General features: G+C 35.4%; 1 protein-coding gene across 4 annotated transcripts in view; it reads left to right on the forward strand.

Moving 5' to 3' along the window:
* The window catches only part of Ints6 (integrator complex subunit 6), a 121520-nt gene that overhangs the window by 3691 nt on the left and 96650 nt on the right, over nucleotides 1-21179 (forward strand). For all 4 annotated transcript variants that reach the window (XR_013109324.1, XM_034497777.2, XM_034497779.2 and 1 more), the window contains one exon: nucleotides 12971-13060. Coding sequence is in view for 2 of the 4 variants with exons in the window: in XM_034497777.2 (XP_034353668.1) it covers nucleotides 12971-13060 (90 nt within the window). In the remaining 2 variants the exon portion in view is untranslated. Of the gene's footprint in view, nucleotides 1-12970; nucleotides 13061-21179 lie in introns of those variants that run through there.

Consider the following 21179-nt stretch of genomic DNA (forward strand, 5'->3'; position numbering starts at 1 on the left):
TGGAGAAGAACTTGTAGGATTAGGGTTTATTCTGTACATTAGTATTTCTTATATAAGCATTTCATGCTGAATAATAGGAATACTGGATATATCCTCAACAGTTTGAGAGAAGGTGGGTTAGCTGGAAGACAGCATGTTACTTTTACAGAGTATTTATACAACTTAATATAGTTCCAGATTATTTTCTTAAATATGGGTTTACATATTTATTTATATATTTACATCAATAACTTTTTCATAGACATACAGACACATAGGTGATTTCATATAATCAATTGAAAGAACACAGATTTCTGTATTGCATTTATTAACTTAGTACTCTTTTTAAAAAATTAAGTATATGAGTGCTCTGCTGCATGTATACCTGCATGCCAGAAGAGAGTATCAAATCCCTTTACTAGATGGTCATGAGCCACCCTGTGGGTGCTAGAAATTGAACTCAGGACCTCTGGATGAACAGCCAGTGTTCCATAACTGCTGAGCCATCTCTCTAGCTCCCAACTTAGTATGCTTAATTAGATAGGATACTCAGAGTTATAAGGTTAAAATAGCTGAGCAAAAGGAATTATTGAATAGTTTTTTTCAAAACCTTGAATATTCCTCTAACAATTGTTCTTCTATGTAGAAGTCCTTTTAAATATTTGATAATTAGTACCTTTTGCTTTATCTATAGCCGTAGAACAACGTTAGCCTTTAGTAATCCCTTCCCTTTAAAAGCAATACGTATTAACAGTTTCAGTTGATGTTGAGTCTAAAAATAAGCTCAAGTTGATAAGATTAAGAATGTGGACAGATTGAACAGTATTATTACATAAATTGGTGTTTTTATATTCCGTGTTTTTGTTTGTTTTTCAGAATTCGTAACATTTGTTTGTTTGTTTTTTAAGTTAGGCTTGCTTGCTGAATCTGACAGTGAATTCTGATTTTTCTCACTGGCCTCACTCTACCCCCATTCACCAATATAATAGCACTGATTGGATTGTTTAGAATGGTGCCTGACCCACTTGCGTATTTTAAAAAGAAAAATATTTAGTGCTTTGAGGATTTTAAAGGGAGCAGTTACCCCATTTTAAAATGATGGCTTTGTTGTGAGATGAGTTGGGTCATCCTGTTGTTTCTGAGCTGGTCTCAGTGTGTAGCCATCGCTGGCCTGGAACTCACTATATATATTGGCTGGTCTTGAAGACAAAGAACTCTGCCTGCTTCTCCCTTGAGTGTTGGTGTTACAGGTCTCCACCACCATGCCTGGTCAGGCTTTCTTTTAATGTTAATTAGTGAAGTAGTGAAATGTTGATTCCTGTTTGAGTTTTTGGCTTTTCTTTAGCCTTAGATGATTATCAACAAGTTTTTCCACTTATTTATTAAGCTATAGGTTTTACTGTATTATATATATACATATATATGTATATATATAAAACCCTTTTAAGTGGAACTAGACTATGCTTGTGTGTATACTGTCTGTACCACACTGTTGAAATGTAACCTGAAATAATAGTGAATTAATTTTTGTGTGGTGTTGAGTATGAAACCCACAACCTTGTCCATGTTAGACATAGAGTCTACCACAGAGCTACACTCTTGTTTCCTATTTAAAAAAATTAAGCCCTTAATTTAACAAAGTAAGTTTTGTTTTAAAAATTCAGTGACATTTGTGTGTGGTGAGGGATAGTATGCCATTGTGCATATGTGAAGTAAGAGGATAACCTGTGACATGCTTCCATGTTGATATTCACTAAATACAACTCTTTACATAGCAGTAAGATTGCATTAGGTTTTTAAAATAACATAGAAATGATGTAAAAAGTACATAAGATATGCATGTAGGTTATAGATAAGTATCCTGTTTTATATAAAGTACTTGAGAATCTGGATTTTGGTATCTTTGGGGAAGACCAGGAGCCAGCTATTTGTGGATGCTCTGGATAAGAGTGTGTTTGTCTTATGGCTAAGGATTATTTGCCCAATCCTTAAGGTTCATCCACACTGTAACATATAGAATTTTTGTCAGAATTGTCTTGACTGTTAGGAATAATACTATAATTAATGTACTATCTTTAAGACTCGGCTTTCAATCCTTTTGGATATACACATTGAGAGAACAGTAAATCTAGCCGGGAGTGGTTGTACATACCTTTAATCTTAGTACTCAGGAGGCAGAGGAAGGTGTATTCATCTGTGAGTTCGAGGCCAGCCTGGTCTACTGAGCAAGTTCCAGCAAGCCAGGGCTCTTACGTACAGAAACTGTCTCAAAAAACCCAAAAGAGGAGGGGAAAAAAAAAACATTTTATCTTAATTTTTTGAGATCTCTATACTTTTCCATAGTAATTCATAGTAAACCATTTTACATATCTCTCAGTAGTGCGTAAATGGTTACTCTGCCTGTATCTTGCTGACCCACCCAAACTCTAGGAACCTTCCTTAGCCATCTTAATGGATAGGAGAAGATGCCATTACTGTTTTGATTTGCATTTTTGATCATTATCTTGAGCATCTTCTCATGGCTGGTTAGCCGTTTTGGATATAGTCTTTGGAGATGTATTTAAAGTCATGCTAAACATGAACTCGACACCAATACAAGTTGGTGTGTGTGTGTGTGTGTGTGTGTGTGTTCAAAGTATTGGGAGATGAATTATAGCCACACACATCCCCTATTCAAGTATTCTGCCATTGAGTTACATTCCTGGTCTTTGGGATTTTTTTTTTTTTAATGTTTTGGTTATTAACTTTATCAGATAAGTCACATCTTCTATCATTGTGTAGGTTATGCTTTTGCATTGTTGATTGTGTCCTTTGGTGCATAGAACTTGTTTTTTTTTAGTTGAGTTTATTAACTTTCCCTGTGCTTTTCATGTCTATAAAGGTTTGGTTACTCTAGCATTATTGAAGCATTTCTTTTATAGTTTTAGATCACATTTAGGCCTTTTATTTATTTTGATTATTATATACTATACAGTGAATATAAAAGATGCAACTTTTCTTTTGTATATGCTTGTCCAGTTGCTTCAGCACTACTGGGTAGTCTTGGCAAGTCTTTTTTGAAAGCATTTTAAATTATTAGTAATGAGAGAGGACTCTACACTTAATTTTTTCTCCACCTGTATGTGTTGTTTTAGAGAAGAGCAATAGCTGAAAATGGAACGCCCAATCTTGACTTTGTCATTAAATCATTGTGTAAGACTAAGCAATGACCCTGTCTCTGCTGCTTAATCTGAATAAGCAGCTATGAACTCATTGTACCCATGTTGTTACAGAATGAATGAGAGGTTTAAATCTGATATATGTCTAAAATGTCTATGGAGTGTTTAGTTAGGGACAAAACAGACTTTAGAAATATGTAGTAAAATGGGCTTGGTAGCACAAGCCAGACTTAAATTCCAACAGGCGAGAAGGCCAGCCTGGTCTGCCCAGTGAGACGCACTGCCTCAGAAGTAAGAACAAAACCCAAAGTAAAGATGTGCAGTAGTTTACCTCTAGTTTCCTGTTTTGTTTTTTTCTTTTCTGTGTTTGGATTTACAATTATAAAAATCCAGTGAGCTTCAATGTTGGGTTCTATTATTATGTGGTTTGAAACCTAATAGCATGTTCAGATTTTTTTCCCTTGAAATTTGTAGTTCATCTTAGGAAAGCAGGTGTGAGAGAAAAATTAATAAAACTTTGTCAAAGTTGTCTTAATGGTAGTTGGTTACTATGAGATTGTATTATTAAAGAAATACATTGAATGGAAACTGGGTTAAGTATTGGGAAGACATTTTAATAGCAGTATGTTGAACAAAACCTGGGTATGAGTTTAGCTGACAGGTCAGATATGTGACAGAAACCATATTGTCCTTGGAGTTTTTGTTTTCTATGGGTCTGATTTACAAAGAGCTTTTAGGAGCATATGTTTTCTTCCCAAAAAACTTGTTATAATATTTTTTAATACTGTAAGTCTGTTTTCTAAACACTCAAAAAATTGCATGAATTTGGCATTTCAGAAGAAAAATAACAAAATGATATCCAGAGAACATCATTGTGTTCTTGTCTGTGATGTCTTACATACAAGAAGCAAGAAATTCTATACAGTTGAGGCTTCTACTGACCCCCTATGTTGAGTTTATATAAGGTAATTTTTGGTCAGAAACAACTAAAAATTGTTAGCCTTGTTTACGTTATAGGTTCTTTAAGAAGTTGTGCCATTATCATTGCCATAGTTTGTAATTTGAAATTTAAAATTATTTTTCAGCCATGATAATCTGACATTTATGACTAAAGTGTCTTAATAGTTTTTTTTTCTTTTTTCTTTTTTTGTTGTTGTTGTTTTGTTTTTCGAGACAGGGTTTCTCTATGTAGCCCTGCCTATCCTGGAACTCACTCTGTAGACCAGGCTGGCCTCCAACTCAGAAATCCACCTGCCTCTGCCTCCCAAGTGCTGGGATTAAAGGCATGTGCCACCACCGCCCGGCAATAGATTTTTTTTTTTTTTAATTTTATGTGTTTTCTTTAGATGACAAATGCTCATACAATGACCCTATTTATTTCATTTTTAAAAATTGTTTTCCTCATCTCAACTATTTTTGTTAGCTGAATTAATTTATGTAGTTATTCATGTTTTACTAATTATAAACCAAATTCAGAAGAATTTTTGGTTTTGTTTTGCTTTTCTTTGTTTCTATAACTTTAAAAATCACATTTACGTATTTATTGGGGGACAACAGACCTTTGGAGGTTAGGAGGAAATTTTGCAGGAGTCAGTTTTGTTTTTCCACTATGACGTCCCAATGGATTGAACTCAATTCAATTGGCTTGCTAAAGTGTACATGCTGAGTCACTTACAGCCCTCCCCAACTCCCCCTTTTGTAGTCAAGGTCTTAATTATCTCAGGCTGGCATTAATTCACTATGTAGCCAAGGATGATCTTGAACTTCCTTACAAAAGAATTACTTATCTCCTGCATATTTGCTAGTGCCTATATGTGTATATGTGTACTGCATTTGTGCTTGGTACCTTGGCTTTGGTTCCTCTAGAACTGAAGGACAGTTGTGAATCCTGGGGCCTCTGCAGGAGCAGTAAGTACTCTTAACTACTGACTCTTCTCAGCCCTGCTGTTGAACTCTTGATCCTCCTGCCTTCACTTCCTGAGTGCTGGGTTCCACCATGAAGGTTTGTGTGGTCCTGGGGATTTAACACAAGCTTTATGCATGCTAGGAAAGCCCTCTATTGAGCTATACCCTCCACCTCTGCTTTGTTTCTCTCTTTATATTTTCTAGTATAAGTTTTTTAATGAAGGTTACTGAATTTTTATATACTCTTGAGCAGAATTCTGGCGACTTTTCATTTTTGTTTAGTGTGTATCTTCTTAAATTTGTAGAAGAAAGGCCCTGAAAAGTTAAAATGCTTAATTTATTACCATTTTTGAAACATTAGAACATTTCAAAAAAATCACAGGTGATTTGAAATAGTTACACATTTTATAGTAATTTAAAGAATCTTATTTAAAAGAGTGAAGATATAACAGCAGATTTTCTGTGTTTCTGTTTTTCGGTCTGTAAATAATACAATGTGAAGTCTTACAATTCCTGTTTGAAAATAGCATTTCATTTAGCTGTTTCATTTAACCTTTTATGTAACATTTCATCTAAATATTATGTGTTACCTTATTAGCTTCAATTAAATTTCTTCCTCCAGTTTGAAAAAAAGGATATGGATAAATAAGGGGCAGTTGATAGAATTTTATGACATTTTAAGGACAAGGTTATATTAATATACATTTTATAATTTTGTGTACCTGTGTGTTTATCTGCTGAGCCATCTGACTGGCACCAAAACCAAGGTTCTTTTATATATTTAATATAATATATATATATATATATATATATATATATATATATATATATATAATATATATCCTATATATATTAACTATATATATTATAAAAAAGTATTTTTGTTTCCACATTTTAACGCTTCCTGATTTAGGTAGTTAACATATGGCTATTAACTTGTCAATTAATTAGCTGATCTTTTTATTTGAGCTAGACAGTAATAGGGCTTATAACAGTAACTTTCATGGAAGCTTTGTAGTTAGGTAACTGTCATAGTTTCTTTTTGTCTAAATGGTTTTGAAAATACTTATGCCTCCTGTCTTGAGTCAGAAAAATGTGACTAAAGGCTTGCTTATGGATATCCACCACACTGGTGAGTCCCTGGCAGGTCTTGTAGCCTCTAATCTTGTCTGTCTACCAGGAAAATTTAATAGAAGAGCTCACCATAGATGACTGCTGTGAAGGGTGAGCGATGTGCAACCCACTTGATTACTGTAAAATAACCTATTTTGTAAATTTCCTTTTGGATTTTAAAAACTGAAGTAATGGGAATGGGAAGCTAGGTTTGCTTTTAATCCTACTTATCTCCCTAGAACCTTGTGGTGATACAGAAAAGCAAAAACCGAAATAAACAATAAATCTCCAGCTTCCCTTGTAAAGTATATATGCTTGTCTGTCCCACTTAAGAGCTTATGTTTTGACTAGTCCTTTAATCTCTGATCTTCAAATTTCTCATCCACAAAGTGATAAAAGTACCAATCTTGAAAGGTTTGTAAGGATTAGAAATAATGTTTGTTAATCAATCTAGCAAAATAACTACCTGGCCTATAGTAGGACTCAGTTGATAGGATCATTATCATTGTTAAGGAAAACACTTAGCAGGATAAAAGCTTTCTGTTATGAAACTGACCAGACCTAGAATCCCTGCATACTGTTTGCTCCCCTCATGGGAAGCTGTCCATTACTTTCAGCTGAAGTATCATAGCTTTTGCTGTAGAGAATAAACATACCCAAGCACACTTGTGAATTTCAAAATAAGAGACATCTTTAGTCTTTGAGGAGTTTCACATCAGTCTTTTTTAGGACTCTATATTTTAGAATTCACATTGGTGATGGTTAGCTTGGGGTAGATTAGGAGTTCAAGAGTTAGATATTCCCTTTTTGTAGCTTTGTGTGGAAAAAGCCATTAATAGGCTAAAGCTATGCTTTTTTAATATGAAGGATATTTTTGGTATATACTGTTTGAAATTTGATTATTTATATATTGAGATACTGTTGAATGTGGAAAAGATCTCTTAATTTGGTCAGCTTAATGACTTGATAATGAAAAAATTTTTTTTCTAATCTTTATACACTTTTCACTAATGTGTATCTTTAAAAACTATGGAATCTTTCCTATCTGTTTGATTCCCCAAATATAGTATGTGCTTAACAAGGATCCTAGAAGGGCTATATTTTCTATAAAACTTTATTACTAGTCTAGTTTTAGGTAGGTGAGCAAAGATCATTGTGAACTTGTTAGCTAATACAGTTTATGACTGATGAATGACAAAACTGATGTTGGTTTGTTAAAACATTTTCTTAGTCTTAAAGCTGTTAAACCTTGTTAGATTTTAGAAAACATAAAATCTTTCTAGGGGTATTTTGGAACTTCAAGACTAAAAACTTTATTTAAAAAAAAAGGTTTAAAAAGCTTTGAAACTAACCTTGTCTTACACAGTTAAGATTTACTCTTAAGCCCTAGCATATGAGAAATAATACCCATGTTGTGAAATTTTTTATTTCAAAAATGTACAGCTTTGTTACTAATTTTTGTGATCTGTAATATACTGACTAGTTGCTCATGAGAGAGGGAGAGAGAGAGGGAGAGAGAGAGAGGGAGAGAGAGAGAGGGAGAGAGACAGAGAGCGCTGTTGCAGAATTACATGTTTTTATTTCTAAAGTTTTAATTTAAAAAAGTAAGAATTATTTTATGTGTATAGGTGTTTGGGGTATGTGTGTGTCTTCATCACATGTGTGCCTGGTGCCTTTGTTGGCCAGAAGAGAGTGTTGAGTTCCTTGAAATGAGTTATGGCTTTAAGCCTCCATATGGGTACTAGGAATTAAACCAAGGTTCTCTGGAAGAGCAGCCAGTGCTCCTAACTGAGTTGTCTCTCCAGGACTCCTGTGTTTTTGTTTTTAAAGACAGTAATGTGTGTAAATTTATTCTTTTGAGGGCCTGATTGTGACACGGATGTTTAAAGAGAAATAACCAGAATCTTCCTATTTTGACATACAGTCAAGGTCTGCTTGTTAGAGTATTTAAAATTGAATTTGATTGCTGAGTTCAAGAAATGATTTATGAAGCTGGAGAAAGAGACAGAGAGATAGTCTGATGAGGGAGCACTTTTTATTCTTTCAGAGGACCTGGTCAATTCTCAGCACCTACATGGCAGCTCACAACCATCTGTATGTAACTTTAGTTCCAGGGGAACTGACACCCTCAGATCAGGCACACATGTGGTGTACAGAAGTTTGTGCAGGCAGAACACTCAAACACAGAGTGAACTTTAAAAAGACAGAAAGAAGAACAACAATTACCCAGGCTTTTACCAAAGTAGCATATGACTCTCTGGTAGTGAGAACCTAAGGAGATCATTAAACTTGAAGAAGGCTAGACAGATCTGGGTTAGGCAAATTGAGTTTTGTCCTATCTTTACCTGACTTTGAAAATATGTTTATATCTTTGCATTTATTTTCCTTTTTTATCATCAAATATGTTTCTGCATTAATTTTTCCACATTAATTTTACCTAGTTTCTATAATACAATTGATTTATTAGGTTTTTTTAATCCACACTACTATTATTTCTTCAGTAGAATTATCCTCATATGTTCATTTCTCTTTCTGTATAATCCTGTTTGCCTGCTACTACTTTTTAGGAATTACCAAAACCAATTTTTAATAATTTTTTCAAACTTTAGAATACAGTTTAAATGTAAAACCCAAATTCTTTTTAAATTATTAAATAAGACTTAACCATTTGTTCCTTAAGTTATCTTTTCACAAAATCAAGCATTAGTAATTCTTTTCTTTTGTTTATTTGTTTTTTCCAGACAGGGTTTCTCTGTGTGGTCCTGGCTGTCCTGGAACTCACTCTGTAGACCAGGCTGGCCTGGAACTCAGAAATCCACCTGCCTCTGCCTCCCAAATGCTGGGATTAAAGGCATGCACCACCACTGCCTGGCAGTAATTTTTTTTTTTTAAATTCTTTTATTTATTTACATTCCAGAAGTTGTGCCCCTTCCCGATCACCCCTCACTGAGTTCTTCATCCCCTAACCCCCCATGGGTGCTCCTTCACCTAGCCACCCACTCCCACCTTACCCCCACTAGCTTCCGTCTTCCCTGGGGCATCAAGTTTCCACAGGATTAAGTGCATTCTCTTTCATTCTGAGACAGCTTCTTGTCAGGTTGTTCAGGCTTCCAGATACATTCTGGGCTCAAAGCTACCACCTCAGGGGTCCCACTGATATGTAAAACTGACTGACTTTAAATATGCTCTACAAAACCACTGAAAACCCCATGTTTATTTGAAGAAATATTTATATAAAGCTTGAACATTTTTACTATTAGAGTTTGTGAAATGAAAGGTTTGGCTACTGAAGGCCTTAGTAGGAAGACTTCATCGAAGAACAGAGATTTAAACTGGGCTTTTTGGAATGAGTGGGAATTGGATAGGTTTTAAACAAGGAATATAACAAGTATTTTACTAGAGAGAGACAGATACGTAGGTGGAAATGAACATTTCCAGTATGTGGCTTCGAGAGAAGATCTGAACTTTTTAGAGTTGAGGATCGACTTTCCCATGAAACTGATACAAGAAGCCGTGTAGTGAAATGGTTCCCAAAAATGTGTTCTATCTAACTTGAAGAGGGGCACTGGTGATTGTTATGTGTTCTATCTAATGTAAAGAGCGATGCTGGTGATTGTTTTCCGTTTTGTAGGGATCTTGAGACATTTTAATGCTTTTAATGCTGTATATTTATAAATTAATTAATAATAAATATATAATTAAATTAATAATTTATTAATTAATTAATTAAATTAATAATTAATTAATAATAAATATATAATTAAATTAATAATTTTAATTATAATTAAAATATTAATGCTGTATATTTATAAAGCATTTAATGTTGTATATTTAGAGCCAGTCTCTCTATTTGTGTTTCTCTGTCTCAGTCCTTCTGCATGTCTCTGCCTCTTCATGTGTATGAAATTTGGGGTGTGGATGTGGAGATCAGAGGTCAGTGTCATTCCTCGCTTGCTTCTCTACCTTATTTCTTTGGAACAGAGTCTCTCAGTACTCTCAGAGCTCACCTATTCTGCCCAGCAAGCCCAAGGGATTATCTTGTTTTGTTTCCTCAGTGTTGGAATTACAGGTGTGAACACTACTTACTTTTTTATGTGCGTACTAGAACTCTGCAAAGGTGGTTCTAACCAACGGAAGATTTCACTTTTTAGAACTGCTTTTTTTTTGGCATCAATTTGAGAAACATGTGCTACTTACAAGTTTGTGTGACTTGATCAAAATACTTAACCTGGCAGATCTTCCTCCTTTATGATGATTAGATTCTAAACATATAATTACTGTAATTGTAAATTTTATTCAGCAGATAGTATGTGTTATAATATGACAGGAATTGAGAGTAGTAAGTGAGAAGGGAAGACAAACTGTAGATGTTTATGCATATAAATGTAGATGTTTATGCATTTACCTTACTATTCGAGGTATGGTCTGTGGACATTAGCATCTCCCAGACTTGTTGAAAACATGGAGTGAACAACTATATTTTACCAAGATCTCCAAGTGATTTTTATAATCACTAAACTTCGTCATAATACTATTATATGTCAGATCCAGTAAACTTCATTCAATTTTTGCTACTGACAATAGAGTTTAAATGTCTTTGACTTTCCCTCCTTCTTTGAGATGGAGATCTTACTATGTTGCTTAGGCTAGCCTTGAATTCAGTCTCTTGAGTTGTGGAGAGGAAGTAATGTGCTATGTATAAACGTCTTCAGTTTCAAACCAGTTTTACCTACTTGAAATGTCTATATTTTGTCTTTCTGTTTATTCTTCATTGTATGCGTGTGTGGTGTAAGTACATGTGTGCATGTGTGGAGGCCATTGGTTATTGTTAGATGTTCCTTATTTTTTTTGAGACATGGTTTCATTGAAGCTGGAGCACATGATTTCAGCTGGTGAAATCCACCTCAAGAAAATGCTTGGAGAGCTTTAGAGGTCTGGCCAGTGAGTTTTAGAGATCTGTTTGTCTTCAGTCCCTCCTGTCATGATTGGGTTTACACCATTGTGCCTGCGATTTTACTTGGGTACTGAGATTTAAACTTAAGTCCTCGTGCTGTATGACAGCCACTTTATTGCCTGAACCATCTCCGCAGTTCGTCTTTTTTTTTTTTTTTTTAAAGGGAGGGCTGGTTCAGTAGTAAATGTGCTTGTCATAAAGTCTGATAACCGACAGGTCGTGGAAGGAGAGAATGAACTCCTAAAGTTGTTCTCTGACTTATATTTGTACGCTGTGGCATGTGTCTCCTTTACCCCCAAATTAACAATGATAACAACCAAGGTAATAAAAGAATTAAAGGGTTAATATTGAATGTGCTTAGTTCTCAACTGGGAACCATTTGTATGTAAAAGGCAAGGTTATGTTTGTCTTTCCCAAAACTCATTACCTTGAATTATCATTGTAACATTGTGCTAGATCAGGATTTGAATGGAAGACACTGAAGTAAATTCATCTTATAGAAAACCTTTGATGGCAGCATGTCATTTTGTTTCTTGGCCATCATCATTTTTATACGTCCTTTTCCAAGCATTTACTTGAGGTGTAGTCATCCTTAAGTTTATCTCTGTCTTAGACTTCTGCTAGTTTTTGCTAATCTGAGGATACCCTTAATAATACTGTGAAATTAGTTTCTGTAGTTCTGTCCATGTACTTACTAGTCACTTGCTGAGACATTGTGATTATGGGCTAGATTCTGATCATGGTCATTGACCATCTTGCTTTCTTCTTCAACACTGTCTCTTTAAAATACTGTCATTTTTCTCCCACCCCCAAGGCACAGGACAAGGGGAGCAATGTCTCTTTTTACTCAGTTCCTTAGTGCTAGAACTTGAGTTGTGTACCATTGCACCTAGCTTTTAGACTGCTATTTTGTATTTTGAGACAGCTAGCTTTAAATGCATAGTCAGTTTTCCACATGCTAGGATCACAGGTGTGTATCATCATATTCTTAGAGTACTGTCTTGATTATCCCAGTTTGTACCGTACTTGATTTTAGCCAAAAGACTAAGAGGTGATTATTACTGGTTTGTGATAGCCTTCAAAAATTCAAATTACTAGACTTCAGTTATAAGGATAGCATTTAAGAAATGCTGTAGAAATGGCTCAGTGGTTAAGAACATTTGGTGGTCTGTCAGATTAGGGTTCAATTCCCAGTACTCGCTTCGGGTGGCCCACAGTTGTCCATAACTCCAGTTTCAGGGCATCTGAACTGTGTTCTGCCTTCCTTTGCCCTCTATGGCACCAACCAAACATATGGTGCATATGCATGCATGCAGATCAAACATTAATATGTGTAATATAACTTTTTAAAGAAAATATGCTTCATAACATACACAAATAAAAATTACATACTATAAAAGTAAAAACACAAGAATATATAAAGTGAGAAATCTGTCTTTATATCTCTAGAGCTAAACAGTATTAGTATGTATTCTAAAAAGTGTATTTTAAAATGTACAGCAGGTAATATATTATGTAAATCTTACTAACAGGAGAGATTGGGTTAGTGAGATGGCATAGTGGGTAATAAAAAGATACTTGACTATTGAGCCTGACTGAGTTTGATTCTCAGGACCCACATAGTAGGAAAGAACAGACCAGATGTTTTCCTCAAGTTGTCCTCCAACCTCCTCACATGCTCTATGACATTTGAGTATACACATACACAGATTAAATGCAATGAAATATTTTAAAAATAAAAAGGGAGATGGTATACATTCCAGAGGGATTGTGGACATTCTTTTCTAAAAGTTGGTTTTGTAACTAAATGTTAAACCAGAACTTAAGCCTTGATATCCCTTTTGTTTTGTTTTGATTTTAGGGAAGAAACCCCTTTTTCTTGGAGCCAGCAATAATTATTACAATCACTGATGGGAGCAAGTTGACTACTACTAGTGGTGTCCAGGATGAGGTAAGTCATGTGAGGTGTGTCACATGGATCATATAGATGAAATTGAGACCTATTTGTGTATGTGTGTAATAGCGTATTGAAATACTTTGTAGTAATTTACTCTTTAGTGATGTAGTTTATAATAATTCATCTCCTAGATTCTTGTGTTTTTGTTCATAGCAGTTGTGATTATATTTTCTTGAATAGGAATTCTTTCTGTGTAGAGTTTGTAAGCATACCTTCTGCTTCCATTAAAAAAATCAGGTGATAGTGAGGACAGTGTCAGTGTCTAAGCAATAGTAAAACTCTTACTATTTTCACATTTAAAAAAAAACCAAACAGAATTCTAATAATTTTCTTATTTTAGCTGATTGTGATCATAGCTTTTAATCACAGGCAGGACGACTGAAGTAAATAAACATATAACAAGGAAATGTTTATTTTAACTCTTCTAAGAGGTTTCAATGTATAATCAGTAGACTTGAGAGTTTGGCACTTTGGTGAGACAGCAATGGTGGGACCGTGGGAAGGAATAAGCTGCTCACTTCATGTGGCCAGTAAGCAGAGAGACAGGAAGAGACTGTAGTCAGATAACACTTTTAAGATTCTGCTCCCAGTGACCTAACTTTGTCCAACCAGACCCCATCTCCCATTGTTGTCAGTAACTCCCAGAGCTTGGGACCAAGACTTAATACATAGGCCTTTCATTGACATTTTATCCTGAATCATGTCAATTGTGGTTTTTTTAGTAGAGTCTAGGCTGGAACACAACACCAAGAATAGATTAAAACTAGGAAGAGTAGAGATTTTTCAACAATGATGTTTTCTCTTTAGTCCTATGTAGTATAAATAATTCAGAGATAATGTTATTTGCTCTGTTAGTGATTATGTATTCTGTAGTATGTTAAATCCATTAAATTAAAGAAAGCAAGCTTTATAGTGTTTTTACTGTATTTGAACTGTTGGTATGTATATGTTTTATTTTTTCCTTAACATGCTAATGTACAGGTGATCTTTTAAAGATCTATTACTGTTTGCATTCGCTCTTAGTTTCTGTGATTAGAGTTTGAAATGGCAAAAGTACAGACTTTAAAGATTTAGAATTAAGATTAAAATTTAACCAAAGATTTGGAATTCATTTCCATTCGTGTGACACTGTTGACTATAAATTATGTGGAGTCAGAGCATGTGGGCTTTATTCTTAAAGTACTTCTAGCAGTGAACTTTATACCAGTTGACCTAATTTCCTTAAAGCTCTACCTGATCAATGAAGTATTGAAAATAATTCTTGCTTTCCTTCATAGGGTTGTTAAATGTGTAAAGTAATAAATGTGACAATGTAAGGTGGGCTATAAAGACAAAGTGTATTGTGTCATTCCATCCTAAGATAATAGAACCAGTGCAGAACTTCTCACTTAATTTGATTTAGGGGGGAAATGCTAGAATTGCATTGTTTCAGCAGTTACTATTTAAAAGATTTTAGGAATAATTATTAAGGTAGCACTGGAAAAAAGTAGCCTACTTTGATATAGCCTTCTTGAATGTGAAATTTAATGGGTTACTGGACTTTCTTAAACTTGGTTGACATGTACAGCCATTTATGGTCCTGCCATTCATAGGAGTAGACAAGACAATAATTATATATATAATCACAAGCAATAGCAATGTTAGTTAGCTTGAACTTAGAAACTGTCAAATTGATTTTTTTTTCTTAACCATACTAATTTTAGTATTTGTATTCATGTTCATTTTATAGAAATTCCATGTCTTTTGATGGTTGTTTTTTAACTTAATCATTTTGTTTAAAATATTATTTCTGTTTTCTCTTGTAAAATATGCCTACCTGTAAGGTTATCCATTCAAGCCACTCTTTCTCGTGCCTGGTGTAAAAATGCCTTCAGTGATGTAGTTCATTCCAGTATATCTGGATCTGATTTGTTTATAAAATCTGTTTATAGAAGTTCCTCTAGCTTCAAGATATCTTGAAATGTACATGGGGGTTGGAATTGTTGAAATTTCTTTCTGATTTCTTCCTTAGGAAAGATATTAGAGAAATGTCACTATGTTTTTATATTTCAATATTAAATTGCAAATAAAATAGAAAAGATTTTTCTGTGGGCAGAGATCTCAACCTTTCTGTTCTTTTTATTTTATCTGTGAAATATTTAACATAACTCTAAGAATAGAATTTACATTAAAAGTATTATAGGTATTGATGTATTAAATCTGATAGGAAGCTTAAAATTGATTCCTTTTGTTGCTTTTTACCTAAAGCAGAAAGTTGATTTATTTTTAAGGCAAACATTTTTGATTATGAAGTTGCAGCATAGGCCTGTGAGTTATTTTGATATTAGGAAAATCCTGCATGTTTTTGTCTCTACTTCTCTCTCTCTACAACCCAATACTGTGGATCCAACCCAGGGCCTACTGTATGCTAGGCAAGTTCTCTAGCATTGAACAGTATCACTTCTCCCCTCTCCCCCTTTCTCTCTCTCCCCCTCCCTCTCCCCCTCCCCCTCCCCTCCCCTTCCCCTCCCCCTCCCCTCCCCTTCCCCTCCCCCTCCCCCTCCCTCTCCCCCTCCCCCTCCCCTCCTCTCCCCCTCCCCCTCCCCTCCCCTTCCCCTCCCCCTCCCCTCCCCTTCCCCTCCCCCTCCCCTCCCCTTCCCCTCCCCTCCCCCTCCCCTCCCCTTCCCCTCCCCCTCCCCCTCCCTCTCCCCCTCCCCCTCCCCTCCCCTCCCCTCCCCTCCCCTCCCCTCCCCTCCCCTCCCCTCCCCCTCCCCTCCCCTCCCCTCCCCCTCCCCTCCCCCTCCCCTCCCCCTCCCTTCCCCTCCCCTTCCCCTCCCCTTCCCCTCCCCCTCCCCCTCCCCTCCCCCTCCCCTTCCCTCCCCTCCCCTTCCCCTCCCCCTCCCCCTCCCCTCCCCCTCCCCTTCCCTCCCCCTCCCCTCCCCCTCCCCTTCCCTCCCCCTCCCCTCCCCTCCCTTTATATATTTGGTAATGCTCAATAACAATATGCCCATACAATTAGAGTTGTTTCCCAATTAGCTAACCTAAATATAAGTTGTTACCTGCGACTGCTCTCCATACCTGTGTGGCTCTTCATCCTCCTACATCTCCCTGTCTCCCCCTCACCGTGCTTCTTTTCTTCCTCTCCTTACTCCTCCCACCTTAGCTCCTCCCACATGGATGTGTATGTGCATTTATATTCATGCTCCATAGATGATCAGATTGTTTTTTTTCTACTAGGGGATGTGAATTTTGCCTGTATGTCTTGTTATGCTTGCCTTTGCCAAAACTGAATTCCCTTTTTGTATTTTTAATGAGTAACTGTGTGATAAATTTCCATTTAAGGAATTTTATGGAATATTGTGTATGTAATTTTTGGTGGTTCGTGGCTGCTATTTTTTTTTTTTTTTTAACAGACTGTAGCACTGGCCTCAAACTCAGATCCTCTTGCCTCCACCTCCCAAGTAGTTAGATTACAGGCATGCACCACCACATTTGGCCAGCAGTGACTACTGTGATGTAACCTATTTTCATATTTTTTGCTTGAGTGGTGTGATATATCTACTGAGGTAAATCATATCTGTTCTGTTAGTACAAACTGAGTGACTGCTGCTTTCACATAAACCTCATTGCATATCATATATGAAGTCTTATCTTACAGTTTACAAATGAAGAAATTGAGATTAAAAAAAACCACAATGATTTGCTTGGGTTATGGTTTTTGTCATTGCCAAATCTATATTAGAATTAATCTAAATTAGAATGGTATACAGCCTAATAGTGCTCTCCCCTCTCCTGGATCTACCCAACACCTCTTTGATTCTGTTGTTGAATGTCTTTAGAATTTACCTTCTATGTATGTTTGCGTACATGCAGTTTGAGGCTATGTAGTTCAGAAGTTGATGCGGGATATCTTCCTCTATTATTGCTCTCTACCTTATTGTTAGGGACAGGGTTTCTTCCTGAATGTGTAGCTCACTAACTGAGCGAGATGGTCAGCACATCTCAGGGATGCTTCTGTCTCCGCCTCTCTCCCACTGGTGCTAGGTTTACAGTACTAACTGTACCCAGCTTTTTATGTGTATGCTGGGAATCTAAGCTCAAGTCCTTGTGCTTGTGGGACAGGTGCTTGGCAATAAGCCTAATTTACCTTCTATTTGAATTATTTTTCTATTTTAACTTTCTATGCCAGTATGATATAGATAATTCTGTTCTTAATTTGTTTAGTTTCCAATGAATAACTACTGAGCTAAGTATTTCTAGGCAATGAGTATGTAACAGGATAAGTTTTTGGTCTCTTTCATGACAGTGTTTTAAGTCATGCTTTTTGAGTGAGAGAAATGGTGATTTCTAAGTATATATAAGCACTGAAAGATAAACTCATCCCATCTCATAGACACTGCTTCCTCTCAAGCAATTGGCAAATTCTTTGTAACATACAATCTAATTTGATCTAAAGATCTTAGGATAATCAGGTACTGTGTGTGGCTTACTGCATAAATTGGAAAAAAATTATAAAAAGGCCCAGTATTCAATTGTTTTGAATGTTGAAAAATAGTTGAAATATTTAGAGTCATATTAAACCTTGGCCTGAGTATGTTCAGGCCCAATTTTTTAACAATGTGTTTGTCAGAGATAGTAAAACTGCTCTGCACTCTGCACTTAGCCGTATGTTGAGTTAGGAGAGAAGGCTGTTTTGTACTGTGGATAAAAATCTTGAGCTAGATGTGATCATTTTACATTAATTAATTACATGAAGCTTACAGAACCTAAGTTATTGCTTGAGGGGACATGAGTATTGCCTTGGACTTTTGATAACTGTTTAGATTGGAAGTTTAAGTATATTGTTTTGGCCTTTTTTGTGTGTTTGTGTGTGTGTGTTATATAGCCATTTAGTAAAACTGATTGTCTCCGGTATTTTCATTTAAGGGAAATGGGTTATTTATAGATTTGATTCTGAAATACGAAGGACACGGTTTCTCTTGATTCCACTGTTCTTATTTTATGGTGTTGATAAATATTCCTGTGGCCAAATACTCATAATGCTAACTACATTGGCATTGTTGGTATCTCAAATGTTTCAATAAAATTACCAAATTATAATTAGAGTTGTTTTATTTACTTAAGTTTTTGAGATTGAAGCCAAAGCCAAGGCTCACCTCAAACTCATGGAGCCAAGGCTGACTTCAAATTTAGGGCAGTTCTTCTCAGCCTCAGATTCCTGTGAACTGAAGTGAAAGTGAGGCATCACCATGCTTTGGTGAAAACTTGTTCCTTTTTTACTTTTTGCAAAGATCCTCTGGAGTCCAGAGCTGCAGTGGGAATGTGTTCTGAACTGATTTCAGAAGTACATTATCAAGTGCATTGTTCAGTAAGGCAGCAGAAGAAATCTTGCTGAAATTCTTCACTGTAGTGAAACCATCATTTTTTTTTTATTCCCAAAGGTGCTAACACTAGTATTCTATTTCAAATATTGATATTTCTGTGTACAGATGAATCTGTTGGCATTTTTGTATTATGATTGCCACGAAGGTAATGTTTTTAAGAAGGTATTTGTTGTCAAAATTAACTGTTGGCTCTTAAATACTAACTGGGTTTTTAAGACCAAGGTGGACAATTGCCTTTTTTTTTTTTAAGATTTATTTATTTATTTATTTATTATGTATATAGTATTCTGCCTGCATGTTTGCCTGCAAGGCTGAAGAGGGTATAGATGATTATGAGCCACCACGAGGTTGCTGGGAATTGAACTCAGAACTTCTGGAAGAGCAACAAGTGGTCTTAATCGCTGAGCCATCTCTCCAGCCCAGCATTTTTTTCTGGATCATTCGATACACTACACATTGAAAATAGTTTTACTTTATCTGCCAGTGGTGTGTCATTATGTATTTGACTTTTTAAAAAAAATATTATTTATTATTATTTATATGAGTACACTGTAGCTGTCTACAGACACACCATAAGAGGGCATCAGATCCCATTACAGATGGTTGTGAGCCACCATGTGGTTGCTGGGAATTGAACTCAGGACCTCTGGCAGAGCAGTCAGTACTCTTAACTGCTGAGCCATCTTCCAGCCCACATTTGACTTCTTAATGATTCAAAAGTAATAATAGATTCTAGTATCTGAAATAGCTGAGAAACTGTTTCCTCCCTCCCCAAAATAGTCTTATTTACTGAAATCATAAAAATGTTTGTCAAAGGTTATTATAACTTTTATAGATAAAGACTTAAAAATATATTTAGAGTGGGTTCCCCGCTCTCTGGGATACTGAGAACATCGGACAACGTTCTTTGTTTTAAAAAAGAGTGAAAGAAATCTTGAGGAATTTATTGGTGTGATAGGTTTCTGAATTTTGTGTTATCCTATATGTAAGGAGCCATACTTTTTTTTTTGTGGTGACTTATTTAGATTTGTACTTTGTATGTTACCTCTACCAAGTCAGTTTTGTAAGAATACCCTAGAGAATTTGTTGCATATAGATCATTGATATTTTGTTTTTCTGTCTATATTTTTGCTTCCATTTTTTTTATTCCTGGATTTACCACTGTTGGTATGGTTTAAAAAATGTTTGTACTTACAGTTAATAGTTTCTTGAAAATGCATACTTATAAAGTTTGACACAATTTTTTATAGTGCTTATTCAACAGTTCAGGTATATATTAATACTGAAAATAGTAAACTGTTTTCAATATGTAATAAGAATAACCCCTAAGAGAAGCTTCTAAACAAATAGAATCATTAAAAAGAAATGCTTCTTCATAGCCTGATGAAAGTGGTATGGCAGCAGTAACCTATAATTTTGTAGTAAGGTACATCAAAATAGTTTTTATTCAGAGGATGTGCTGTGTTTGTCTTGTCAGCAAATTCTCACTTAGAGACGTCTCTATCGCTTGTAGCCTTCCATACATAAACTACTGTGATACAGTGTCAGCTTTTACATAGCTACATTAGAATCACCAAGTGAGCTGATAAAATATACAGGCCTCAGGTCTTATAGAACTGTTACTTTAGGCTGAAAATGGAGAAGTATTTTTTAAACAGGTTTCAACTGATTTTGATGAGATGAACAGTCAGATTTCATCTCTGGATGAAATGGAAAATAATTGTAGATACTTTTTTTCTACATAAAAGCATATGAAAATACCTTAATAAACAGAATAATTTTTTTTTTAACTTAACAGGGCTAACCTAGGTATTCTAAGATACAAGTAATTATTGATCTTTACAATTGTCATATTTGGGATCCTTTCCACAGTTGTGGGATTCTGCTTATGTGAGTATAACAGTAGTGTTTTTCTAATCTGTCGATATGGTTTAGAATAGATTATTGGATAGTCTTAAAACACTGACTTCTTGTCAGTGAAGTTATTGCTTAGAGGGTGGTGTTCTATAGGTCTCTATATTCTAGCTACTTCAGGAGCAAAGATCGAAGTAAATAAGACTCTTGCCCTTAGAAAACATTGTGTTTTGGAAGTAGGCAACAAAGTTAGCACTTGTAGTATATTGAGTCATAGTAGTATAGTATAGTATAGTCATGGCAGAAATAAGATGAAGTTTTTCACAGAGCATAAATAAAGGAACTTTAAATTTTGAGTAAGGAATTGAGTTGTGATGTTCCAAGAGAAAATAGTATGCCAAAGTATAACTACATAGATACCATTTAATAGATGATTATAAATTAGAAAATATCAGATCCATAAAATGTATATAGAATGCAGATGACAGTGCTCTAAGGATACAGAGTTATTATGCTAACATTGTCAGGCGAAGGTGTTAAAATTGAAGTTGACCAGTCACATTAAATTTGCATTTTTTAGGCAAAATTGTTCAGTCAGCCAAGTGAGTAAAACTGGAGTAAAGACTAAAGTAAAGACTATATGGAAGAACGAGTAAGCAACACATGACAACCCAAGAAAAGTACTCTCTGTGCCAAAATTATGCCAGTGTTTGACAGGCTAGTAGAAACTAGAAGAGAGTTGGTAGTATCTGAGACAGGTTTTCAAAAATATGTTAGGTAGGAGGGAAAAAAGGGGTATTTTATAGGGTAATGAACCTAGACTCTTGGCCTTCTAGGGGTCCTATAAATAAATTTCTTTAAGTAATATCTAATCATTATGTTTGTGTGCATGTATA

Source organism: Arvicanthis niloticus, chromosome 3 (genome assembly GCF_011762505.2).
Source record: "Arvicanthis niloticus isolate mArvNil1 chromosome 3, mArvNil1.pat.X, whole genome shotgun sequence".
Classification (NCBI taxonomy): domain Eukaryota; kingdom Metazoa; phylum Chordata; class Mammalia; order Rodentia; family Muridae; genus Arvicanthis; species Arvicanthis niloticus.